General features: G+C 51.9%; 3 protein-coding genes across 5 annotated transcripts in view; 2 read left to right on the top strand and 1 right to left on the bottom strand.

The window, feature by feature from the left end:
- Positions 1-2,237: 2,237 nt before the first annotated feature.
- On the top strand, positions 2,238-14,752 carry ANKS3 (ankyrin repeat and sterile alpha motif domain containing 3). Of its 2 annotated transcripts, XM_065732438.1 has the most exons (17): positions 2,238-2,356; positions 2,504-2,677; positions 2,996-3,194; positions 3,385-3,506; positions 3,964-4,045; positions 4,549-4,684; positions 4,995-5,153; positions 6,462-6,587; positions 7,804-7,919; positions 8,606-8,773; positions 9,300-9,424; positions 9,675-9,816; positions 10,410-10,582; positions 11,738-11,823; positions 12,670-12,753; positions 13,198-13,292; positions 13,478-14,752. In XM_065732438.1, the coding sequence occupies exons 2-16, from the start codon at positions 2,508-2,510 to the stop codon at positions 13,278-13,280; spliced, it is 1,971 nt and encodes a 656-aa protein (XP_065588510.1). In that variant the 5' UTR covers positions 2,238-2,356; positions 2,504-2,507; the 3' UTR covers positions 13,281-13,292; positions 13,478-14,752. The 2 variants fall into 2 exon arrangements, with proteins under 2 accessions (XP_065588510.1, XP_065588511.1); XM_065732439.1 differs by lacking the exons at positions 11,738-11,823; positions 12,670-12,753; positions 13,198-13,292; positions 13,478-14,752 and adding an exon at positions 11,489-11,634.
- A 2,275-nt stretch (positions 14,753-17,027) lies between these two features.
- On the bottom strand, positions 17,028-20,196 carry LOC136046437 (glucagon receptor-like). The gene is made up of 13 exons (XM_065733023.1): positions 20,128-20,196; positions 19,961-20,057; positions 19,737-19,844; positions 19,448-19,569; positions 19,262-19,368; positions 19,013-19,169; positions 18,393-18,552; positions 18,195-18,255; positions 18,048-18,117; positions 17,861-17,949; positions 17,592-17,730; positions 17,326-17,367; positions 17,028-17,180 (listed from the first exon to the last, which is right to left on the bottom strand). Exons 1-13 carry the CDS (start codon positions 20,194-20,196, stop codon positions 17,109-17,111), a joined length of 1,293 nt encoding a protein of 430 aa, XP_065589095.1. The 3' UTR covers positions 17,028-17,108.
- Positions 20,197-25,855: 5,659 nt separating this feature from the next.
- Positions 25,856-25,956, top strand: part of CLUAP1 (clusterin associated protein 1) — a 54,515-nt gene continuing 54,414 nt past the window's right edge. For both annotated transcript variants that reach the window (XM_065732480.1, XM_065732479.1), the window contains exon 1: positions 25,856-25,877. In XM_065732480.1, coding sequence (XP_065588552.1) covers positions 25,856-25,877 — 22 coding nt within the window. The remainder of the gene's footprint in view (positions 25,878-25,956) is intronic.

Below are 25,956 nucleotides of genomic sequence, written 5' to 3'. Positions count from 1 at the left end.
ATGTCAAGTTCATTGCTTTGTCATAACACAAGAACAGTCTGCAAATCTTCCAGAGGTGCTTAATGTGGCAGATGAGATGTGACATCTAGCTTATTTTCTAACAATCAGGTCTTTACTGGTAACCCATCCTAGTGCTGCTTTTACTTATGCAGGAATTCCTATGTTTGTTAGCCCAGTTCTTCTCTGCTACCATTTAAACCTATTGCATCTTGAACTATCCATTGTGGCCATAAGAAGGAGATTACATCTGACCTCTTCCTCTCTGCAGCAACCATTTACGTGCCTGGGAGTTCTTATCACATCTCCAGGCTTCTCTTCTCTGGAGCAGACACCCTCAGTCAATCTTTTCTTTTTAGTCTCAAGGGCTGTGATTACTTCTCCTGTTCTCTGGGTTCAGCAGTTCTCTGTATCCTCTCTGCTGCAAACCCAGCTGACATTGTTCTTCAGGGTGAAACCTTTTGCTTGTTCTAAACTTTAAACTGTAGGTAGTTAGAGCAAAGTGGGGATGGTAGGGCTGAATGAAAGTCTTGAATATTCTGGAGTTGAGCATTAAGCATAATTTTTTTGTCAAGTCAGCATTGCTCTTCGACAGGTTGCAAGACTGTGTTTGTTACTTGCACCTGACACGAGGTAAATTCTGGATATGTTACCCAGAAAAAGCATTGATGTTTTGTCTTTACCAATTTAGAAGGCAGTCTGCAGAGAAAGCAGTGAGCTTCATTTTTGTCACTGTGCGCTTACAAACTGTCATGAATTTTACCTCTTCTTACTAGTTGTGTTATGTGCCTTTGTGCCTTCTACCAGAAGTCTTAGTTGCAATGAGAAACAATCCTACTTCTGTTTACAGTCCACTTATATCCCTTTATACCTTTGTGTTTTGGAAATGTTAAAGATGCTCATTCCCTCCTTTGTCTTCAGCCCTGTATATTCCTGCATGAGGCTTATGCACTGCCAGTGTAATCATAGAAACTGCTGTCATTAAGTGTAATAGGTGTTCCTGCAGACACTTTAAGAAGGGAATTGCTTGTTACTAACACATACTGATAAGTAAGAAAGGATGATTCTTCCGTGACCCTAACAAATTAAAAAAGAGGTTGAGGGGAAAAAGGAAGCAAGATATGGGAGGAAAAAAAATCAGATGGGCAGCAAAGAGAGAGGAATTAAAGTATTTTGGTTTACGGCATCAGTAGAGGGGCTGGTGCTTGCAAGAGAGTCTTTTGATTCTTCTGCTTTCTAATGTTACAGCTGAGACTAAAGAGCAGCTGCTATGGAAAAGCTTATTATGCCATCTCTCCTTAGTTATTAGTTGGTGCCAAATATAGCATTTGAATGACCCTGAATGAATCAGTCTGAGGATTTAAACTGGCAAGAAGTTATCAGGAAGAAAAAATGTCTCTGTTAGCTTAGCTGCCCTGCATAATGTGTGGTGGGATCCATCAAACCCCAGAAGTGCTGCATGGAAGGCAGTGAGGCTGCAGGGCTGAGAAAGCACATCTCTTTGGGTTGACACAGATGTAGCCTGAAACCATAGCTGAAGACCTCAGATGATGGATGCAGCTATGTCAGAGCTTTTTATGAAGTGCCAAACAAGAAAACTCCTGAGAGTAGTTAAAATGATTAATAAACAATTAATCAACCTTGTTCCCCAAGGCTGTGGATAAAAAACAAACCTTTCAGACAATCCTGAGATGGTGCTAGCTTTGTAATTAAGTTACTCTCTGCTCAATGTGGATGCGCTCAGATAGCGATGGGGCAGGTGCACTGCTGCTCAAAGCACTCAGCAGTTTCCAGGATTCATGGAGACAGGGCTGGGCTAATGAAGTGCTGAAACAATGGATGGCAGAAACAATATGCTTATGATCTGATTATGTAATTAAGTGTGTATCCTGTTCAGGTGATGTTAACTACTTTTGAGAGCAGTGGTCAGCTGTTGTTATTAACGACTAAATCGTAGTTTAGGTTGTGCTTCAAGTCAGGGCTTTTTGGTGCTTCTCCTCATACAAGAATTGTTAATTCTCTCTATAGCTTATGAAACATCCAGATTGAGAATAATGCTTTTTTGTGCAGCAGTAAGTGTGCCATCATCACTTAGGTTGGAGTTAATATCATCTTTTTGTGTAACTATCCAAAGCTGCCTTGAACATACTCTGATTACAAATGGGGGAAATAAAACCAGTGCTTCTAAGTATTAAAATGTGATTTGAAAGATGTTTTTAGCATTGTTGGCTTTTCTTTTCTAGTGTATTCAAATCCCAGGAACCTACTGCTGCAAGAAAAAACTGCAAAACTACCAAAACTCCTTGACAAGCCTTAATTCTTCAGACTACAGGAGGATAAGGAGGGATTCAAAGTAAAGGTAGGAATTTGAAGCTCTGTGCCTCTGAGGTGACCTCACCTTCCAAGCCTAGTGCACCTTGGAACTGCAGAGCTGAGAGGTGATGCTAGACTCTGTGCAAGGCAGAGATCAGCCATCTAAAAGTTCTGCTTTGCTTTGGTTACTCAGGACAATGTCAGAGCTGAGTGATGAAGCCAGCGAGTCGGAGCTGCTGAGCCGCAGTCTTTCCATGTGGCATGGTGTTGGTCAGATGCTGTGTCGAGAAGAGCTGGATGTTCCCCTGGACTTGCACACAGCCTCTTCCATCGGCCAGTATGAAGTGGTGCAGGAGTGTATTCAGTGGTAAGGAGGGGCTGGAGAGGGCACTGCTCAGCCTTTCTCAGTGTATTGTGGTTTTTCTCTGCTGTGCAGATCTGTTTAACGTTACAACAGGGCACCTTGTGGATCTCCGCAGTGTTCTTAGGCATAAAGTTGCTGAGGGCCAAGGCTGATTTAAAAACTCCCAGTGATTTGATGGAAGCTTCCAGAGCTGGCAGGGATTCAGATGCAGGCTTCAGTGCTGTTCATGTGTTTATATTTAAGCCTTTCTTCAGTGCAGTGGTGGCTTCTACTGAAAGCTCCATTTCCAGGCTGGTAATTCTGCTGAATTATTTTTTTTAGTGGAGATGTGGATTTAAATCAGAAGAACTGTGGTGGCTGGACTCCACTGATGTATGCTTCCTACATTGGCCATGACACCATTGTGCACCTGCTGCTGGAGGCAGGAGTGAATGTGAACATCCCAACACCAGAAGGGCAGACACCACTCATGTTAGCCTCCAGCTGTGGAAATGAAAGTGTTGCTTACTTTCTTCTACAGGTGTGTATTCTGTAAGAAATAAGTGAAGCCAGAGTAGGATTCTTCATCAGCTGCAGTGTTATTTGTTCTGTTGAGTCCAGCTTCCTGACAGGGATTAAAACTTGGTGTCACACCTCGGGGGGGGGGGGGGCAGTTACTGTAAGACCCAGCAGAGGAGATGCAGTAAAGAATATTCTCTGTTCTCTTGAAGCAAGGTGCAGAGCTGGAGATGAAAGATATTCATGGTTGGACTGCCTTATTTCATTGTACGAGTGCTGGACACCAGCAGATGGTCAAGTTCTTACTTGACAACGGGGCGAATGCCAACTGCAAGTAAGGAGCAATCTATCACTTAAATCCAATTTCTCTTGATATAAATTATTGCTGGCTTAATTATGGGGTAGACTGAAAGAAAGCAGGCACAGTGCCTTCTGAACTTAAGTTCAGTTTCTCATTTTTGAAGTGTGCAGTGAATTCCTGTGACTTGGTCTGCTTGTTTGTTTATGCACATTAAATTGACTAAGAACAGCAGGAGGTTCTTGCTTTGCTGGCTTCTGGGATTTTGCCAGTGAGAGTTAGGGGTGCAGCTGAGGGAATTAACTGTTGCTGTACAGAGTAATGTTTGCTGTATTTATTGAGGGAGACCAGAATGCAGTAGGATGGACAATGTATCACACAGTTTGTGAACAAATAAAGGTGGAGGCTTGAGTGTAGCCAATTATGGTATGTCAATGAATGCCACATGCTTTTTCTTTAATTATTTTAGCTCATGTATGTTTTCCATCTCTAGGGAGCCTGTGTATGGATATACTCCTCTGATGGAAGCAGCTGCTTCTGGCCATGAGATAATTGTTCAGTACCTTCTCAATCATGTGAGTGTCTGGACAGATCTCCTTAAATAAAAATCTGTGATTCTGACCCTCAGAGAGGAAGAAGCACAAGACAAATACTAGTCTTCTCAGTGTTGCTTGACCTTTGACAGTCATCTCTGATCTGAAGTCCCAGGTTTCTGGAAGTATCTGTTTTCTGAAGACTAGTAGTCTAATTATGCAATGCTTGCCTCTCGCAAGAAGGAGGAAGGTCTGTCTGATGTGATTGAATAGTGACTGAATTAGGAAACAGCTAATTCAAAAACCAGCTAGTTCCCACTAACAGTGCACAAGAGTTGTATACATAAGCTACTTGGTACTCAGGGATTGTAAGAACCAAATAATTGGGAAGGCAATTAAGGTATTTATTAGTGGAGCTTGAACTATTGAAGTTGAGCCTGTATTTCTGATGGGTTTGAGACACTTAAGACAACTTGTCTGCCTTGAATATTTTCTTACATAGTGCATACCTGCTACGAGCTTTTCAGATGCCTGTTTTCCTATAGGGGGTGAAAGCAGATGTCAGAGATAACACTGGAGCCACAGCACGGACACTGGCAATGAAGTATGGACATACAAAGATTGTGGGGTTGATAGACTTGCACGCAGCCCCAGTACCCAAGGTCTTCTGCAGGGGTCCAGGTAATAGGTTTTAGTTGACTGTCTTGAGATAGAACCTGAAGATAGGTGCTGGATAAGTGTGGCATTACATATACGGGGGTAAAATTAGCTGCTATGCCCTGGAAAAATTTCCAGTATTTGTGAGGATGTAAGAGGAGAGATCCAATACTTTTTTTCTATTATAGTTTACTGGCACCTTTCTGACCTAGTTGAACTCTTACCTCCTTTAAGACTTCCTCTTTCTGTTGCTTTTGTAGGATCAGTAGTAAGTAGCTGCATGAATTACCATGCTGCTAACTCTATAATATATAACTCTCTATTTGGACCACAGGAAAGTACGAAGAGCTGAGTTCCTCAGATGAATCATGTTCTGCTCCCCAGAGACAGAGACCTGTTCGTAGGACCAAGGGCCCAAGCATCCATGATGGGCCCCAGGCTTTGGCTAAGATAACAGCAGTTGGAATTGGGGGAAAGAAGCAGTCTCGCTATGGTAAGGATAGATAGAAGCCTAATTAAGAGTCATTTGTGACTTCTCAAGCACTTTACAGTTATTTCTGTGCTAACAGTGTCTTTTGTTAGAGGTTTTTCCATGCGTGGCTTATACAGAATCAAAAATAGCTAACTCCTTCATACAAAGTTATGCAACAAAATCCACTGAGTGCATTTGTCAGAGCTGGATACTGATGAGTGGGGCACTATACACAGAACAAACTGCTCATACTTCAATTCTTCAGTTACTGTTCCCCCTGACTTTTGAAAAGTCCAGCCTCTCTTTTGTGGATGGCTCAAAGGATCAAGAGCCCTCCTCAGGCTGATGATAAAAGGAAGTGGTCACATGAGCTGGGAAATCATTGATAATGAAAGTGAACTTGCTGCTCCCAGACCTTTCAGTATTGTCTTCCTTGGTGCTTGAAATGTTAAAAAAAAAAAAAAAAAAAAAAAAATAGGAGTGTCAAAGTATATCTGTGTTAAGAGAAGCTATGAATATAATCACTGTCCATGGTGCAGGTATCAAAGCAATAGCTTTTGAAATGAGTGAGATGCTACTGGTGTATTAACACAGGTACAGAGAGGTTGGCTTTACAGGGCATGCTTAGCTAGGGGTGAGGTATAGTTGGTATCTTGCTTTCTTAAGCAAGTGGTTTTTCCACTTTAGTAATGGGGATGTGAGGAGAAAAAATGTTGAAAGCTGCTCCATAAGAAAGATGTCTGCATTTAGGCTGTTTCCTCTGACTTAGTGCTGCCATATAAATAAAGTACAGCTGACTTGATGTGGGGAGGACTGTAAATGTAGAGGAGGTGTTGGGTCATGAGGAACTGGTGGTTGAGCACCTGGTGAAGGAGTGTAGCTGGCCTAGGGAGCACAGGCAAATTGTTTGCACCTGCACTCCAAAGGGTTGGGCCCTAGGGTATGGTCGATCCCCCCTGGGTTCATATAAGGCTCAGCCACTGAAGGGGGAGCATCCTTTGGACCTCAGCTGCTTCCTGAGGGGTGCTGCATAGCCAGGAAGACCCTTCACCAGCTGGGCAAATTCAGCTCCTCTTTCTGTATATGGCTATTGGCCTACTTGCACATACTTTGCCTGGCATTGCCAGAAACCTGTTAGAAATGGTTCTCCTTCGTGAGCAGAACAGTATGCATCTTCTGATTTTTGTGTGCTTTTTAAAAATGGCTTCTGCTAGTTGAAGCTACAGTCTTCTGATTATTTTCAAATCCCTGAGTAACTGCTCTTCCTACTGGAACATCTCTGGTAACTTGCATCCTTATTACTCTTTGTTCTCCCCTCCTTGCACACAGAGCAAGTCTTGCCTCAAGGTTATGTTACCTTTAATGATGATGGCAGCTGTGCAGCAGATGATATCCGGAACCGAGATGTTACCTCCCCAATTAATGAGCAAGATGTGGAGAGCAGCAGCAGCAGGGGTAAGTCACCACCTTGGAAAAAGAATGTGACTTCCAGTGCTCAACTGGACAGTGGGACAAGCCCCTTGCCTTATATGTTTGCTTTCCCATCTCCATAGACTGTTAGGCAGCAGTGGTCACTGGATCTTCACCTCTGACTCGAGTCTGTAGTGTCACACCGCTGTATCAATAACCAGAAAGAGGTTGTTTTTGATTCTCTAAGCAGAAAATGAGATATCACAGTGTGAGGACAGGGAGGAAAAAGAGTGAGGTTCTGAATGCTGGCTTTACCTTTGTCTGTAGTAGTAAGCTCTCAGAAGTCCCAGAACCTTGAGCAGGGAGAGGTCTGGAGCAGGAAGACTTTCCTTTGGTGAAAGAGTGATCCAGCAAAAGACCACTAAAATGTTGAAGACTGAAGCATCTCCCTCACAAGGAACGGCTCAAGTGAGTCAAGATGGTTTGGTGTAAAGAAGAGAAGGCTTTGTGGGAGTGTCAGTGTGTACAAATATCTGAATGGAGAGGTGTCTGGTTTCATCTTTGCATCCTCATTTCTGTCCAGTGATGGAACGAGGGGTAGTAAACATGAATTGAAATCGAGGAGCTTTCATCTTAATGTGACAGTATGTTTCCTTACTGCTTGGGTCTCTGAGGCTGGAGTAGGGTGGCCAGAGAAGCTGTGCAGTCTCTATCCTTGGATATGCTCTTGTACGTGGTTCTAGATAATTGCCTTCAGTGTGATTTTTGGACAGTGCATCCTCAGGAGGTCCCTTCCAAATTCAGTCATTCTCTGATCCTGTAAAACAATACAGTGAAGGGTTTTGTGGGTAGTTCCTAAATTGAAAGAGGATAGTGTGGCACTGTGTTGGCTTTGTGCTCAGGGAAAGACCTTTCCCAGGTTTTATTAATGGGAGTGTGGGCTTGATGGTAATGAACCACTTTTCTGCTCAGTCATCAAGAGACTCTGAGGAACATCCACACCTGACCTTCTTGCACTCTGTGGTGCTTAAACTGACTTAGATAAAGTCTGGTGCTTCAGGTCAGGCTTGTGACATTTCTGTCTCAGAATCATTGTGTATCATGAGTATTGCTTGTGAAGGGGAAACCCAAAGCAAGACTTCTGTTATGCCTCCCAGCAGATCTCACTGGTTGCTGTGTGGCAAAAACAGCCCTGGATGTAATGAAATGCAACTTCAAGGGTTTGTTCCTCCCCCCTGCCCCCCCTCCCATTACTTTCCAGAGGATAATATTTTCTTCACCAACAACTTATCAGTCATCAGGAGCAGCAGCAGCAGCAGTGAATGCCTGACCAAAGCCCTGGGGGTCAGCAGTGAAGGCTCCTTGGAAAGCAATGAGGTGAGGTACCTTTTCCTTACATTTCCCTCTGGCTTGGGCTGTGCTGTCACCCTTCCACAGCCTGCTACCTCCACAGGAGGCTGTAGTACCAGGCTGAGTGAGGATGGCTAGTGTACTGGGACAGGAGAACAAACTTCTGTATTTACTGATTATGGATTGGCTTGTTTGAGCATTTGCTCTAGAGTAGGTTGTTGATGATGGGTCAGTGTTGTTTTAATCTCTCTTGCTTCTGAACGTTTTCTTGAATGCCATCTGGCAGCAGTCTGTAAAGGGCCTCTCTTGCTAGAGGGGTGTCAGTCCTTTAGTTTGTGAGGTATCAGGCAGTTTGGTAAGATCTAGAGAAGTACAATGGTGCTGTATTGTCAATTCTGAAATATAAAAAGGGGAAGAGGTGGCAGTTATTCTGTGGTTCAAGTCACAGCTGATTCAATGCTGCTCTTTACTGCAGCGTGTAACTTCATAGGCTGGGATTGTAAGGGCCTGTCACCATTACAGATGGTCATACTGTAACGAGTATCTTGATGGTGATTTGACTCAGCCCTTTCTTTAGCCTTTGTTGCTTGTGTCTGTAGACCATGCCTGGATTTAGAGCTTTGGATTTGGAGCCTGTGCTTGTTAGACACAGTGATCCTGATATCCCTGCGTGACCATCCTTCACCTCGTGTTTCCTGTTCTTTCTTCTTCAGGATTCTGACCATGCAGGCAGTCCTCCTAGTAGGAAACAAGCCAAAAGCTTTAAGGTCAAGAATCGCTACAGCAGCAGTGATGGTCAGTGGACCCACTGCCCAGGGAAGGCTGGAGCCTCTAGCCAGCACCTCATCTTTCCTGAGCCACCTACCTATACAGGACCCCAGGTAACTGAGGACAGAAAGCTATTTCTGAAGTAATGCAGATCACATCAGTGTGTCAAGCTTGGGGGGTTTCGTTGAGACTGTCCAAGCTGCTTTCCTGGCCTTCTTGGATAAAAGGGAAGCTGACACCAGAATGTTCTTGATGCCAAACCACTACTTAAGTATAAATGCTTGTGGTGGAGTGATTTCTGGTGTGAAAAACTGCCTGCTTAGGTGTTATTGTTGCTTGGAGAAGTATTCCAGATCCCTTGGGGCTGTGATGGGGGCCTAGGGGCAAATGTTGATTGATCTGTCTTCTGTGCACTTGTAACAGGACATGATGGCTGCAATGTGCAGGACAGTCCTCCTGTGATCTGTGATTGTAGAGAAGGACAGTTAATGAGGGAAAGTCATGATTGTTGATAGAGCCCAAGATGACATAACAGTAACGTGAGGAAGATGTTGTTGATGTGCAGTTATGCTTTTGTTTTGAGGGGTGCAGTTATGTTTTTGTTTGTGGTATAAATAGTTTGTGTTGTATGTGCTGCAGGACCTTGCGACATTCCTCGAGCAAATTGGGTGCCTGAAGTACCTACAAGTGTTTGAGGAGCAAGATGTTGACCTCCGCATCTTCCTGACCCTCACAGAGAGTGATCTGAAGGAAATAGGCATCAAGTGAGTGTCTGTAAGGTAGTTCTTGTCTTTTCCCCTGAAACCACACATGCAACCTGGTCAAGAAAGCTTAGCTGGTGAGTTTCTCTAATAAGGTAGCCTCCTACACAAGAGTGGTATCCCTTAGTTCTTGGCTGCAGCAGCTTTCTGTTGGAGGTGCCTGGAAGGAAGCAGGAGGTTGTAGATGTCCTCCTGGGCCAGGGCACAGAGACAGTACAGTGTTTGCCCCCTGAGTCTGCCATTCTCCCTCCAGCCTGTTTGGACCCAAGAGGAAGATGACTTCGGCTATCGCCCGATGGCACAGCAATGCTCGGCCGCCCAGCGATGCCCTGGAGCTGGCCTATGCAGATCGGTTGGAGGCTGAGATGCAGGAGCTGGCCATCCAGCTGCACAAGGTAAGACTGCCACAGATGTTCAATGGCTTGTTGTGCTGTAGTGAGTGTTCAGCAACGTATTTGTGTTCTACCCCTAGTGGACTGGGGTGAGGAACAAATGTAACTGATCTACTCAACTTCTATTGTGTCTACTGAACGTGAACCCCTGTAAGAGCAAATTATTCACTCCTTTTGTCTCTGTTTCATGCTTGTGAAGTCTTTACATCTGTTTCTCATTCACTTGAGAACTAAAAGTGTTGAGGGGTGGGAAGGTGAGTGGAGTTGAATACCTGCTTTTTTCTTTTTTTTGTTAGCATCACTTTATGTGAAGTTGTGCAGCTGTTAGCAGACAGGCTTCTATTGATTTGGAAAATTGGATCAACTCCATATCTTTAAAAATAAAGAGCAAGAGAGAATTGCAACTTTGAGTTGAACTTTGTATGGATAGAATCTGTAGCATGTGAACAGTAGGCAGCTTCCTTGCTATTGGTTTTAGTACCCTCTTTATAGGGACTGTATGCAATAAAAATAGTAGAGATATCAGAGCAGGTGAGTTTGATAGTGATCTACAGTACTTGCAACCTAGTCATCTGTTTCTTTCTGACCTGCTGTAGAGGTGTGAAGAGGTGGAGGTGATGAAGGGCCAGGTATGCCAGGAGCAGAAGCTGCGTGCAGTGGCAGAAAGCTGTCTGATGGAGCGAGATGAGACCTGGAATGCAGTCCAGTGCCAGCTCCAAGAGGCTCAGACTGTCACCAAGGATGCTGGGGTCTTGCTGGACCAGATCAAGTAAGTTGCTCCCAGAAGATGCTACTAAGGCTAATTGAGAAAATGTGGATTTGAGCAATTCAGAGATCAGACCTATTGGCACTCCTACAGGTAACTACTAGGCTGAGGTAGGAGGCATCCAAACCTTTTCTGGGTCCTATTCTAGTTTCTTTAGTAAAAAGTTACAGCAATGTGAATAGATAACAAGCCTTAGTCAGGTGCAAGAACTATGAATGTTCTGGCCTTTCAGAGATGTGGAGTGCTCCTGTACCAACTCAAAGGTGAAGGTACTCAGCTGCTTTGAAACCGAAGGCTTAAGTGGTTTATTTGTGCTTACATGAAACCTAGTTACCAGAGTGTAGCTTGGTGATTGTGTGAACACAGGAAAGAGTTTCTAACTTTCAAAGAGTATCAGAGTGCTTTCACTGTCCTATCTCTGATGCCTAACAGAAAAACCTGCCCTGTTCCTGCCCACTGCCTTTGAGTTCCATCTTGCCCTCCTTCCTAATATATCCTTTGCTGCATTTGTGGTGCTTTTCTTCCTGACCCAAGCTGAACCCCTGGTCTGTCATGAGCCCTGATCTGGCTGGTAGGACTGATGTCATTGCAGATGACATTGATCCTACTGCTATAGTTCCTTGCCCAACAGGGCAGTGTGGTCAGCCAGGGAGTGGGTTGGTTTCTGAAGGACAGCAGAGTGATGTTCCCAGAGCACTCTTCCACTGAGGAGCTGAGGCTGCACTGTTTGAACTGGTGGTGTAACATCAGCAAAAATGTTACGCGTGCTCCTGATGCCTGTCCTGAGGTAGCATCGTTTGCCCGTTAGGAACGTTGGATTGGGCTTGATTCTCATATAAACCAGATGCAGCCCCTGGCTTAGGCTTTCTCCTGCTCACTCCACCCCCTCCTTCTCTTCTCCCCCCGCAGCTCCTCTGTGGACAGGGGCAGAGATTGCTGTGGAGATGGGGCACAGTGGAGAGCGCCCTGAGCTTTGTCTGGGGCACGTCTTCCTCTTCCTGGGAAGGAACAAGGAGCAGTTTGTAACCCAGGGCGTTAGATGTGGTCCCTCGACATCCCAAGCAGGTACTTGCAGGATGTAGGAGGGCACAGACCAGCATGCTGTTCCAGAAAGCTCCCTGTGCACTTCTAACAGACTTCATTTGTCTTGTTTGGCAGATCCTGTCAAGCAGAGCTGTCCTCCCGGCTGGCACAAGAGCAGGCAGCTGGCAGAGTGCTGGACACAAAGGGGCAGCTGGGAACTGGTGAGAGTTCAAGTGCTGTGTCGGGGAATGGAAGAGCTTGTAAAGAAATGGGTGGAGGGTGGGTCAGCAGGTGCTGGGGGTGAGTATACAGTGGGAGACCCGAGTGCAGGCTGTGTGCTCGACTTTCATTGCTGAGTGTGACACGCTAGGTGTAGTACAGAAACAGATGAGCAGGTAAACCCCTGCACTTAAGCATAAAGCCGTTGCTTGGGGAAAGCATCAAAAACTTGCACTGAAGCAGAATTTTCCTGAGGCTCTGATCCTTTGCGAGTTGGATGCTCTGGGGTCTGACAGGTGTTTCTGGCTAAAAGATGCAAAGCTGTAGCACAGGCACTGCTTCATGGGCCTGTAGCTTCCCCTTCCTACTCTCAGGTGTGTTACAGCACTGAGCACTAGAGCAGGGTCTGAATCAAAAGTGATGGATGATGGTTGTTTCTGTCTGGGTCTGGGGGATTGTGCTGCTCATGTACTCAGGCAGTTTGCTGTATGTGAGTGGGCAGGGTTGGCCCAGCAGCTCCTTTCCACAGGGAGCTAGCAAACAATCATGCTGCCCTAGATACAGTGTCCTTCACTGCTTGGGTAGTAAAAGTGAGGTATACAGAGATGGTGATTTCAGTCCACTGCAGTTAATCTTTCTTTGTGATCTAACCTGTCCTCTGGGGGGATCACAAGTGGTAGAGTTGCTTGAAAAAGGACCTCATTTTCTGTCACAAATAATTCCATCTCTCTTCACCTGTGACTCAGAACCCATAACTGAAATAACTTTGCAGACACTTCTGCGGCACCAAACCCTTGTCCGTTGCAGAGAGCATGCATAATGACAGATGTCTGGTTTCTTTCTTGCAGCACGGGAAGGATGGCCACTGTCCTTGAAGTCTCTGAGCTTGCCTGAGCTGTCAGCTGTCCTCGAGAAATGTGTGGGAGAAATGGGTAAGGAGGGGAGAGCTCTGCTCACATGAAGTGACTGCTGGAGGAAGGAGGTGTGGCAGGGCAGAGTTTTGATTATTTCATTGAGGGGGACCTAGGAACACCTCCCAGGGAAGTCTCCCAACTATAAAGCTGTCACTGGCATTTCTGTGTGCTTAATTCTCACTGCACATGTTGGGCTTCATCTCCTCCTCTGCTGACAAGTCCCATCTGAGAGAAGGGTGCCCATAACTCACGCCTCTCCTGTTGATCAGTGATCAGAGCTGTCTGTACAGGGGCTCCAGAACCCTGTGTCCTGAAGGGAGCAGCTTGTCTCAGCAACAGGCATGTTCTTGCTCTGAAAGATGCAAGGCAGGATAGCAGTGGCTGAGTGCAGTCTGCAGCCTGTTCTTGACTGCTTGCAGGCTTGTTGCTTATAACAATTTCTTCCTCTTGTTTTGTCCTCAGGAAAAGCTCTGCAGATGGTGACTCAAAACCTCCAAAGGCTCCAGGCCCCGGGGCAGGGTGTGCAGAGCTGGCTAGAGCCATAACAAAGCAGGATGGTGAGTGGGAACTAATGACAGCCAAAGAGGGCTGTGGGATTAAGGGGGCAGTGTTCCTTGCAGCCAACACAGCTGTCTGCTGCTTGTGCAGTGTCATAGCCATTGTGTGGGATTTTCATTAGGGAAATCCATTGTCTCTGTGCTCCCCTGAAAGGTGGCTGTCCTGTTTTTCATGGTGCCTGCAGGAACACTGACGTCGGGTGACTGTTCCACCCGGAATCTGAGCGTGCCTGGGAGAATGAGCACAAGGACTGTGCTGGCAGTACCACAGCTCTGCGAGGAGTGTCCTGACAGCTGGCAGATATGTGGACGAAGGTCTAGGCCATCAGAACGTGCCTGGGAGAGCAAGGAAGGGATGGCAGAGGACAAGGACACAGCAGCTCTCTGGGCCTGACCCCTGTCTGGGTTCCCAGGACTGTGCTGTTTGTACCAGAAGTTCAGGTTAAGAGAAGAAGCACCGAGCCCAAAGGATTTATGTGCCTTTAAACTTTCTGCAGCCTTCGTTGTTCAGGGCTGCATTGTGTTAGAAAGCTGACAGCTACCCACAGCCATTAACTAATTATCCTTTTCCACATCCTATCCTCCCCAAGTCCTCCAGCATATGAGTGGTGGTTGCTGAGGAGCCGACACAGAAAATGTGTCTGAGGCAATAAGGGGAATGGGCTGCTTGTGAGATAAGTGAGTGGAGTTGGTGATGTCTGAGAAACTCATGCAGCCCTAGTCTGGCTGGAACATCTTTCCTGCTGTTGTCTCAGATCTGTACTTGGAAACTTCCCCCTTTGTCTAGCCTGCCTTGGTTCAGTTCAGATTCTTGCCCCCTTCAGGGCTCATTTTGATCATCTTCTTTACTCACAAATAATCTTTTTGTGGTGAATGCTTTGTGGCAAGCATTTACAAGCAGCAGACTCCAGTGGCTGGGTGTGCTGGTGCCAGGATCCCAGCACTGATGGTGTTTGCAAAGCAGATGTGTCCCTGGAAAGACATGAGAAGGGAAAGCTCAAGGCTGTTTGGTCTGCTTTGCCTCTGGCAAGCAGTGGAGTGCCGAGGCAGGCAGAACAAGGGTAGAGATGGATCTGTTGAGATGGATGGAAGAAATCCCATCCCAAATGTAGCTGCACCACAATGCTGCAGTCTTTGGCTGCTGCCTGCTCCTTGTTTCCAGGCTCTGGTGTTGGGGAAGAGGCCTGCTAAGGCATTCTGCTGTTGGCAGTGTGGTGTAGTTTTGTAGGGCAAACAAAAGGTGCAGGGAAAGGGCTGCCTACCGGGGGCACTGTCTGCTCTCTTGGAGCTGGGCAGGGAATCACAGAATGACTGAGCTGTAGGGATTGGAAGGAAGGGACCTCCCCAGAGTCTAAAGGGGCTCTGGTGACTGCTGTGTGGGTGTAAAACTGCTTCCAGAACTGTGCAGTGCCCCTGTTCCTGTGTACTGCTGAGTCCTGGGCAGGAGTACCTGTAGTCAGACTGATCAATCTGGACAGGACTTCATCTATTCTCAGAGGAGAAACTCTGTGCTCTGTCATCACCTCTGATTAAGGGGTGGAAAGAACTTAAGTATGAAAATCCATCCCAGCTCCATCCTTCGAGCTAGTTTCTCTGCTCAGCTGCCTACTGCTGTTCAGACAAGCAGGAGCCCAGTCTTGCTGTTGGCGAGAGTGGCAGATTTTGACTGTGCTGCCTGGGCACAATGTGGGGGTCTGGAGGTTTGTATGGCCTGCGTTGTGCACCTGCACTGCTGCAGCTTGTGCTGCTCAGCTGGGGCGTGTTGCTTCCTACTCACTAACACTTGTCCTTCAACCCTGTTACAGAGTATGGGTGGGCCGGAGACTCAGCAAGTGTGAAAGAAGAAGGGAGTCCCAGGGGTGGGTTCTGTGGGAGCCCAGATTCGCAGAGGGGATGGGGTTTTAGAGGGTAGCATTCCATGGAGGGCAGTAGTTGAGTATTCAGTGCTGTAAGGGCAGCTGTGCCAGCAGCAGGGCCCCTGGTGCTACCCCAAGTCAAGCTGTCCCTATTAAGTGACATTTGTTACTCAGCTGAAACAATAAAAGCTGAAAACCTGTATCTGGTGCTTCCTGTGTGGGCTTCTTTGGGTCGGGGGTGGGGGCAGCTGGGGTTGTGGAGCCCCATGGATGACCTGATGAACTCATTTCAGGAGCAGGCAGTGCTTCAAGCTTTCTCCCCCACGGCACTGCATGCTGTGGGGTTTGAGGCTGTGGTTCCCAGTCCCTACCTGATGCTGCAGGGGCATCACCTCCACGCTGAGCCAGAGGAGCTGGGGACAGCTATGGTCAGGGGGTTATGGAGCAATTGTACATAAGTAATTTTTCTTCCTGGCTGGGGCTGCTGCTCTTCACCTGCAGTGCCCAGCTGTGTGACAAGGAGAGTTGTCTCTGCAGTAGCTCAGGGATGTGTTAGGCTTTGCTGAGCCATGTGCTAGGGTTCTCTTCTCAAGATGAGGTACTGTCTTGTGCCCAGCTCCAGCCTGGGACTCTAGTGAGCTGTAGTGCTGTGACTGCTCCTTAAACCTCAGCCAAGCTCTGGCCTTGTGCTACAAATGGCGATGGGAGGATACAGATCAGCAGCTGAATCAGACCTCTGCTTGGCACTAAAGCTCTGTGTTTCAACATGAAGCTGTGGTCCCTGCATCCTGAAACAGTGCTTTTCTCTTCCCAAGGCAGCGTGGCATCAGCTCCCATTGCAGTCTCCAGGTGCACACAGCTGTGGCAGAGGAGCCAGGCAGCACTCCAGCTCCTGCCCGGGGGAAGCTGCCTGCTCCCTTGCTCTGTACTGCTCTGTACCAACCAGGGCTGCTGTGGGGTTATTTCTCACCATGCTGCTTTGTTTTGCTGCTTCCCTCCTTGTGTAACCTGTATTGTAACCCTAGGGTGAGGAACACAGCGCTATCATTGAGCATGGGTACTGGAAGCCCCCGTGCTTTTGATACCTGTTTATTGCCCTGGAGCCAGCAGTGTGTATACATAAATGCAGCTGCATGTTTAAGGGCCCCTGCTCCCTTATGTCAGTGCCCGGGAGCAGTTTCCCTCCCTCAGAGCATACAAGTAGCATGCTCTTCTTGCTGAAAAATAAATGTTTATTTACATCCGAAAAGAGTCCATGTGCAAAATGGTCTCACAGGGGTTACATCCATCCAGCAAACCTGCTTGGCCTCCACCTCAGCCACAGAGCCTGGAGCAGTGTCCCCAACCCTCTGCATTTCCCAGAGGCTCGGGCAGGGGCTGGGGGGGCCGTGCTCCCAGGGCTGGAGATTCCCCCCCCCCCCCCCCCGTGTTCACCCACATGGAGCGGAGAGCGAGAGCTGCCTCCTCCCTGCAAAGCACTGCGCTGTGGGAACTGCAGCATCGCAGCACGCCTGTCCTGCTGCTGGAGGAAAGAGCGAGGGGCTGCGGGGGGGTGGTGGCATCCGCAGCGGGGACACGGAGCAGAGGGCAGGAGCTGCGCTGGGGAGGAGCGCTGGCAGCCAGAGGGATGCTGAGGAGGTTGGGGGGGCTGCTCCGTGCAGTGCGCTGGAGTGAAGGCGGCGCTGAGCAGCTGCTGCAGCACCTTGGTGCAAAGAGGAGCGCTGCAGGATCCTCGCAGTGGCAAGATGGCCCTGGCTTAGTGAGGAGAGCAATGCCCAGTGTGGAGCTGGCACAGCTCGGGATGCGATGGCCGCCGTGCTGCTGTCCCACTGCCTCAGTGCCAGCGGAGGTAGGTGCCTGGGCACAGCTGGGTCTGGTGGTAGCAAGCAGTGGCTGCTCCTCCACCTGTGGGCATCGGGGTCAGGTCCTCCAGCACCCGGAGCAGAGCCCTGCGGTGCCATCACTGTGTGCAGCAGAGCGTGGGGTGGTCGAGCTTCCACAGCTGCCACTTCTTCTTCATCTCCGACTTCACCTGGAGCAAGAAACTGATGGCTTTTCCCTGGTAGTGCTCTCCCCAGCACGAGCAGACCGCCCACCCCAATAACCCAAAGCAACTCCATCCCACAGCTCTGGCCCGAAACCAGTGCTACATCCCTCCTCCCAGCAGTGCCACGTACCTCTTTGTTGGCGAAGCAGTACAGCACAGCCACCAGGAAACCCTGCAGAAAGAACACTGCTGTGAGTACCCTGGGCTGGAGGCTCTGTGTCACTGCTGCCTTTGGGGCCATCCCAGTGAAGGCATGCCAACTGCTCGTGTGGGCTGGGGCAGAGGGGGCTGTCCTTGCCCCCAAGTTGGGACACCATAGGGGCAGAAGGCAAGGAGAGAGGGCCCCAGTTCTCACCTTATGACCCAGGACAGGGATGGGTCATGGCCCCACCTCACCTGGAAGGAGTTGAGGAAGAGAGTGAAGAAGACCTTGATGTAGCGCAGGATGCCCGTGGTTTGCTCATCGGTGGCGAAGATGAAGATGACTTCATGGATCCCAAAGAGGGGGATAAGTGTCAGCGTGGCTTTGGCCAGCCTGAAAGAGGGCAAGAAGTCCCTCTGGGCACGGCCACCAGCAGGGAGCAGCACTTTTTGAAGCTCATGGTACTCATGTAATGAGGCGTAGGACAGGAACCAGCATGGGCTGCCTTGCTGCCCCCACTCACCGCAGCTTGTAGTCAGCATAGCCCTTCTGGTTGGCACGCAGCTTGGCCAGGATCACCTTGAGGATCCTCATGAAGATCAGCAGGTTAATCTGGGAGGGACAGTCCGTGGCACCCATGGAGCAGAGCCATCTCTCCCTTCACCCCAACCCCAGCCTGGGACTGCAGCGCTGTCCCTGAGGTCCCCTACCATGGAGGCGAGCAGGATGGGGATGCGGATGATCCACCAGTATGCCATGTTCTCATTTAGTGCCCAGCACCTGCCCAGGAGACACAGAGAGTGCCGTGGTCACGCAGTGCCGGGGAGCAGAATGAGGCCCCACGTATGGCCACTCACTCTGCATTCTCCTTCAGGTATTTGGCGGCCATCCAGGGCACCACGAACACCACGGGGGTCCCTGCAAGTCACACAGCACACCCTGTAAAACCAAGCACCAACCTGAGCTGAGAAACCAGCCCCGAGATGGGGACACTGTGGGGCAGCAGTGGGGCACAGGAATGGTCCTGGACCACCACGCGCCCGGGTGGCTCCTACCCCAGCCCAGGTACAGGTAGAGCCGGTAGTAGTTCTTCTCGGAGAAGACGGCGCCGATCAGCAGCTTGTAGAGGTAGACAGCTTCCACCAGGAACCAGTAGTGGTTGGCCAGGATGCAGTACTGCATCAGCACCTGCGCCGCGCGGCAGCCCAGCGCTGCCTGCCAGAGAGAGATGGCGTGGGGCCGGGGGCTGGTCCGTGGGGTGCCCCTAAGAGCTCCCCCACCGCATGCAAGGGTGCACCAAGAGCTCAGCCAGGGGGAGCACTGATGCTCCAGGAGCTCACCCACAGGGTGCGTGGTGCCCCAAGAGCTCAGCTGTGGGGTGGATGGGTGCATCAGCAGTTCCCATATGAGGTGCATGAATGTCCCAAGTCCTGTGCTCACGGGATGAACACAACGTGCTCAGCCATAGTGGTGAAACAGTGCACCAAAGTTTGCCTGCAGGTGTGCCCTGGGAACTTGCTCAAGGTGTGCATAGGCACACCAACAGCCCACCAGCTGAGTGCACAGCCCAGGAGCTCACCCACCGGACACACAGGCACCAGACAGCGCTCAGCCCCACCCCCCCCGTGCCCTCAGCCCACCCCCCGTGCCCTCAGCCCACCCCCCGTGCCCTCACCTCGTGGCTGAGCAGTGCCTGCCAGTCGGCCACCTGCAGCACCTCTGCGCCCCAGCGCCTCTCCAGCAGTGCATCCTTCACCATCACCGAGGTGGCCCGCAGCCCGAAGGAGGCAAAGAGGTTGGCATGGATGTAGTTCCTGGTGCAGTGCAGCTTCCTGGGGAGAGCCGTGGGGTCGGGGGGTGGCGGGGATACCCCTCAGCCATGGCTGTGCCCGGGGGCACAGTGTGCCTGTGGCTCCACTCCTACCTGAAGACGGTGAGGACGAGCAGAGCGGAGACGAGGGTGAGGAGTGACAGCGCGTAGCCCACGGTGTAGAGCACTTTGAAGCTCACCATCAGCCTGCGGGCACCCTCCTGCCGGCGAGCCCTGTGCCGTCAGCACCCGCTGCCTGCCACGCGCCCTGGGGTGCCCCCACCCCTCCCGGGCTCCCACCTCCTCCGCTCCATCCTCCAGCTCCTCCTCGCACTGCGAGTAGTCCCTCCAGGGCTGGCTGCCGTTCACCATCACCCACTGCCCGTCAGCGCCGCACCGCCGGCTCACCAGCCCGTGCTTCACTGCGGGCACACAGCACGGTGCGTCCCCCGGACTGCCGACACAGGGCCCACGGCAGCCCCCACCGGGGCAGTGGGCACGCAGCAGTGCTCTGCCCGCTGCCTTCCTTCAGTCCCGCTCGCCCCGACCCACCGCGCTCACCCCCCGGGCCCCTGAGGCTCAGCATCACCTTTCTCAAACCAGGGCAGGTAGAAGGGGCAGGAGACGTTGACGGCGGTGCCGGGGCTGCCATCGGGCCAGCAGGCGTACATGTCAAACGTGCGGTTGCAGAAAAGCCCTTGGGTCGAGGGGGAGAAGCCGACAGTCGGATGCCGCTCAGCCCCCCCCGATGCCCCATCGCTCTCGGGGTGCGTGACGCCGCCGCCCGGAGCAGCCCCGCTGCGTACGCCGTACCTGCGGGGTAGGGCTCGCTCGCCATCCTCCGCAGGCACTCGTCCCGGTACCGCATCCACTCCTCGAAGGTCCTCTCCAGCACCTTGGCCCCGCCGTGCTGCAGCGCACAGCGGCTCAGAGGGGACACGCGGGGGTACCCCCGCCGGACCCCCGCGGCCGCCCCTTACCGGCACGGCGGACAAGAGCCACATCCACGCGAGGTGCGCGAGGTACCCGGGGCCCGCGGCGTCCCTCATGGCTGTGCCGTCCCCGGCTCTCTGCTCTCCGCTGTTGTTCCCGGCGCAGCCCCGGGCCGTGTCCCTGCCGGACCCCGACACCTCTTGGAGCCACCACCGCACCGCACCGCTCCCCGCACTGCCCCGGGGGGGTCGGCGGCGGGACGGGGTGCCACGGGGGTCCAGAGCCCTCCCCGCAGAGCTTTCTTTCTCCCTGGAGCTCTCCCTCATCCCGCATCCCCGTGGACGAGCCTCCCCGCAGCCCCGGGGGGGGTTCCCACGGCTCCGCACCCCCCGTCCGCCCCCCACTCCGTTACCGTGCGCGGCGGCTCCGCAGCCCGGGGCTCAGCGACGTGAACGCGGCAGCGGACCGGCGGCGAATGCGGCCCCGCCGCCTCCCACCAACACCGAGCCCCGACGGGGGGGGGGGGGGGCGGGGGCGGCACCGCCTCCCGGGGCTCACTCAGGGCCGCCCCGCCGAGAGAGCGGCCCCGGGGGGAGGGGGGGGACACACGGGGATAAGAAGGGGTCCCCTGAGCCCTTGGAGTGGCGGTGGTGGGGGGGTGAGGGGTGTGGACCCCCTTGGGTACAGCCCACGGGGGTGTGGAGCACACCGTGGTGGCTGTCCCTTAGTGAGGTGCTGCTGGGGTCACCCCAAACCACGAGGACAGGGGGCGGGCGGCAGTGGGACAGTGCTGGAGCGCTGCTGGGGGGGAGCGGGTGGGCACAGCCCACGGTGGGGGTCCGAGGTGTCCCTAAACGCGTCGGTGGGTGAACACGCCTGAAAACACATTGCAAAGGATGCGGTGTTTAGCCTGAAACCGATCCGGTGGGCTCGGCACAGAGGAAGCAGCTCAGGGCAATTAGCAGTGGTATCTGTTGCTCCAGTGGAACGAGGGGTGGTTAGGTGGGGCGAAACAGAACCCACTCGCGAGGGTTCTGCCCACCGTGCCACCGTGGGATGCTACAGATCCCACGCCCCTGCCCAAAGCAGAGCCGGCCCCTTGCTGCCAGCACACGTGGATGCTCCGTGGTCCGGATCGCCCCTGCGGGGTCCCCAGGGAGCAGGAGGGCCGAGGGCCGCTGGTGGGGCTCTCCGTGTTCCCCAGCCGCAGGGCCGGATGCAGATCGGCTTTCAGGGCCGATGGAGCAGGGACGCGAGGAACACGCCGTGCCTCTCCATATTGATGCGCTCGGGCAGGGTCTCCATAGCGACTGCGGTTCAGTGGGGCCGGATCCTGACCGTGGGGCACTGCCGAGCGTGGCTGGAGGTGTGCCAGCTCCATCTTCACATCTCTAGGACAGCCGTGTCCCCGTCCCCACTCGGGGACATGTGGGCACTCGATGTCTGCACCCCACATCCCACTGTGGGCAGCCCCGCAGTGCTGTGGGGAGGGGAGCTGAGCGCTGAGTGGGGACACAGCCCAAGCGCAGCAGCCGTGTTGCTCCTCACACAGCAGCAATTTGCAGAACAGAAGTGCTAATCAACACGGCCTAATTTGCAATTATTCAGTGAACTTCTCAGAAAAGGGTGCTGGAGCCTCACTGGGTACACAAGTCCAGCAGCACGGGGGTGTGCATGGCCACGGGGATCCCACTCCCTTGGCCTGCCTTAAGGATGGGCTTTGGATGCTTAAAAAGCATTCGGTATCGGCAGATGGTGCTATCAAAGGTGGCTGCGAGAGCACCGTGGAAGCAGACCGTGGATGTGCAGAGCTGCTCTCCCTGGACTTTGCTCCTGTCAGAAGGTGCTGCACACACACGATCTGCATCCTGCTCGTGTCTCCCTGGCTCAGGCAGGGATGGGTGTTGAAAACAAGTCACCAGCATTGCCAGAGCCCGGAGCATCGCTGTCAGAATTCTTCCCCAGAACTGACCCCAAGCCATGAACTGCTTCCCCTCCCTCAGCACAGCATGTGGTGTGGCTATGGCACACAGCTACACCCCCACTGCCCTCTGGATCACTGCCCTGTGCCCCTGGAAGGATGCTGCCCTGGGGAAGTTCCTGCTAAGGGCCGGGGAAAATCATCCTTTCATGCCTTTAGATGCTGGAGTGTCCTTCTTACAATATGTTGATATCAGCCGAGCACCACTGCAGCACTTCTCACTTCAGGGATGGTTGCGGATTTCACATGGATCCATGGGTTTTGCCTTCTGTTGGTGGACAGGGGACAGCAGACGGCAGGGAGAGATGTTTTCCTGTGCTCATGCCATCTGAGTCCCTGCATCCCAGAGGACACACACACACACAGAATGGAGCCGTGCCCCTGAGGACATCGTGATGGGGGGGGGAAGGCTGCTGCCAGGCTCCATGCCCCGCTGCCTGCTCTGATGGGTCTGTGCTGGGCTCAGAAGGTCGCTATTGGGTTTTGCACTTGCTGTGAGCAGCCTGCAGCACAGCACGGGTTGCAGCTCTGCATTCGGATCTGCCCAAGTCCCCCTCGATTCCACTGAGCTTCTCGCCTTGTTCAGGCAGGAAAGCTGAGTGATAAGATCAAGAACTTCGCAGAAAATCATCTATATTCACATCCTGCCCTGGAGCTGGACTCTTTGTACCCGTCCTTCGCCGAAGGGCACGGCCTGCCCTCTTCCATATGGAAGGGCTCAGCAGACTGCACTGCATCCTTATTCTGCAGTGCGGCCGCTATACCCCTGGCATCTGTAATTCAGGGACAAGAGGCTGCAGCTCTCATTTTGCTCCTGCCCATTTGGAAGCTGGGTGGGACTTCTCCATTCACACCTATTTAAGCAGATCCTATCCACTGCTGTCCTCTTGGCCAGCCCAGCAGCGGGGAGCAGCTGCAGGTGGAATAAATGCAACACACACACCTGCCAGATGTCACTCCCTGAAACATGGGAGCTGGGAAGCCTGCAGGATCCCATGGCTTTTCTCCCAAACCCACACTTGTTGCTGCCCCAAGGGACTCAGTCCTGCTGCAGGGCACTGGGGACATCTCCAGCATTGACACAGGAGCAGAGCAGCACCACAGCTTCCAATCCCTGTACATATCCCCCAGTAAACCTGGAAGGACTTTGCAAAAATAAAAGGTTTGCAAGGATCCTATAAGCATAGCTCTAGCCAAGCTGCACCTCCTCCAATTCCCAGTGCTGGAATTGCCAGGGACTGGACAGGGCTTTCCACCACCATCCTGTGGAGGTCAGCAGCCAAAATATTGGCTTTGCTGAAAAGACCATAGCTTTTGATGAGCAAAATGTAATTTAAGATCCCTTTCCCTGGTGGTGATGATGACCTGTGACTTCCAGCCCCATGCTGTCTATAAATGCAGCTGTGCCAAGCCACCTTAAATTGGGCACCCCAAAATGAGGTGGATTTGGGGGAGATGGGTGCTTACAGCTGGCTTCAGGCAGGGCTGTTGTCACTCAGCTTTGAAGGGAGCTGCTGGAGGGTGGGAATATCGCTGTGTTTCTCACCACGTATCTCTGAGAGCCTGGTGCCTCCTCTCCCCATTTGTCAGACAAAGCTCGAGATAGATCTGGAAGTCTATTTGCTTGGGGATGTTTTTCACCCTAAGTAGCCTCTCTCGCTTATCTGCTGAGTGATCAAACAGGCAGTTGATTTATTACACCTCCTGCTTGATACATGGGCTGCTGCTTGGCCCGGCACCATGCTCTGCTGTCCCAGTTCCCTTAACGCCAGCACATCACAGGCAGGGAGCTGTCGTGCAAAGTAATTACTGAGAGCGTGACGTTCCTGGATGCTTCCCTTCCCCGGAGGCAGAGCTCTGCATCCCCGGGGTCCCTGGACACCATACCTCCTTCCCCAGCTGTCTCCACCCTCCTGTGCTAAGAACTGCTCCTTAGAAGTCCCATCTCTCTTCTGGAGACACGAGGTGCATCCCAAGACTTCTTCCCCTCATTAAATACATATATAGCGAGAAAGACCTTTTTCAGCTTTAGATACATAAGTTTCAAGGCACGGTGGTTTTTGGATGAAGCTGGGGCACAGAGGAGCCTCCTGCACACAGCACTGACATGGCTCAGCCTGCCCAGGAGGACTCTTTCAGCTGCAGTGCTTATTCCTGTGCTCCTGCATCCCAAAGTATCCCCAGAGTGCATCCAAAGCATCCCCAAAGAGCCCCCAGGCTGCCCTGCATGGCTTGCCTGCTGCTGGGCACAGTTTGTTTGGGATCTTAGAGCATCAGAAATCCCCACTGCAATTATCTGGCACAGGAAACACAGCTGCTCCTTCGGGCTGTGTGTGATGGGAACAGCACAAAACAGCAGTTCTCCACAAAGTATTATGGAAAACAAATGCTTTAGGACAATCTGCCAGGTGCTGCGACGTGAGGATGTGAGAATTTGGCTAGAGAGATGTGATAGCAACTTAGATCTCAAGTGCTGCCAAAAAACAGCATCTGCAGGGAACAGTAGAACTCTAGAAACGAAAAACAACAACAACCAAAAAGAAAGATTCTGGCTGATGGTGGACCAGTGCAAGACCAGTGAGATCTTTCTGGTTCTGAAATGATGATAACGGGGCAAAGCAGCAGAAACCACACGTGGCTGCAGGGGAATCCCACTTGGGTGGATGTGACCAAACAGTTCTTTCTGTCTTTGGTCTCTGGGCACAAGCAAACACACGCGTGCTGCAAGGCTGGGTTGTCCCTGCAGTAAGACCACATCACCTTCCCTACCCTTCCTCTCGCTGGCTGCAGGCATCTCCCTCCTTGCCACACAAACCAAGTTGCTCCCAGGGTGCAGTTTGCACAGCAATTGCTGGCACTACACCAGGAGCTGACACCGGGGCATCACGCCGGCTGGTGCTGCTTAAAAGTGCATTTTGTTGAATGCTGGCAGCAGGTAAAAGAAACGGAGGCACGTGCCCTGGATCAGTGATGCCCAGCTGCTGGGGTCGATTGTTTCTTGGTTGATTGATGGATGCTCAGGAGCCAACGAGGGAGTGGTGCAGAGAAGGGCTGAGAGGTGCTGGCATTGTGCTGAAGCCACCACCTCCCCCAGACACAGGTCCATGTGCCCACAGAGTGCTTGGGCAGCATCCACTGCCCCTCCGGGCCCCCTCTGCACCCCTCCCAGCCCCCAGCAGCCTGTTCCTGTAGCCCTAATGAAATGAGATGTCACTGAAACGGAGAGGTTTGGATGAAACCCAGTTGCTGCAGGTGTGCAGGGAAGGTATTACCAACTCTGAGCCCTGCAATGCCATCTGATAGCTCACCCACTGCTGCAGAAACTCCTGCCAATATTTTAGGTCATCTTTTCCAGCAAAATGTCCAGCTTTTGTAGCAGTGAAGGGGAAAAAGGCTTAAAATGTGAACTGAGCCGTGGGACAGGGAGCTGTGGTGATGGAGGCGGGTATATGTGCTGGGGTATGGGCACAGATTTGCAGCTGTGGCTTGCTCCAAAGCTGTACCCCACTTCAATGGCCCATTTGTGCTGCATGCTATTCGTATTTGAATACGAAGGAAAGAGCTGAGGTGAGCAGCACATTTATCACTGATTTCGGCTTTATATCTCACAACTCGTGTGCTTGGAGCTGGAAAACGGAGCGCCGCTTCCCCAAACCGAGCAGCCCGACGACGCGGCCGCAACGCCCCACCACGCACCGACCCTTTCGCTTTCCGCTTAAGTTTGTCCCCTCCGCCGCCCCGTAGCGCGTTGCCATAGCGACGTGCGGCGCGGCCTAGTGTGTGGGCGCGGCGCGATGTCGTACCGCGATGTGCGGAGTGAGTGCCGCGGGGCGGGCGGGGGCCCGGGGAGGGGGTGTCGGGGGTCGGTGCCGCCGCGACCCTGTCCCGGTGCGAT

Source organism: Cyrtonyx montezumae, unplaced genomic scaffold (assembly GCF_038088225.1).
Source record: "Cyrtonyx montezumae isolate F1298 unplaced genomic scaffold, pur_monq_1.0 scaffold_16, whole genome shotgun sequence".
Taxonomy (NCBI): domain Eukaryota; kingdom Metazoa; phylum Chordata; class Aves; order Galliformes; family Odontophoridae; genus Cyrtonyx; species Cyrtonyx montezumae.
Note: the sequence above shows the minus strand (reverse complement) of the source record. Positions and strands in the feature narration are given on the sequence as shown.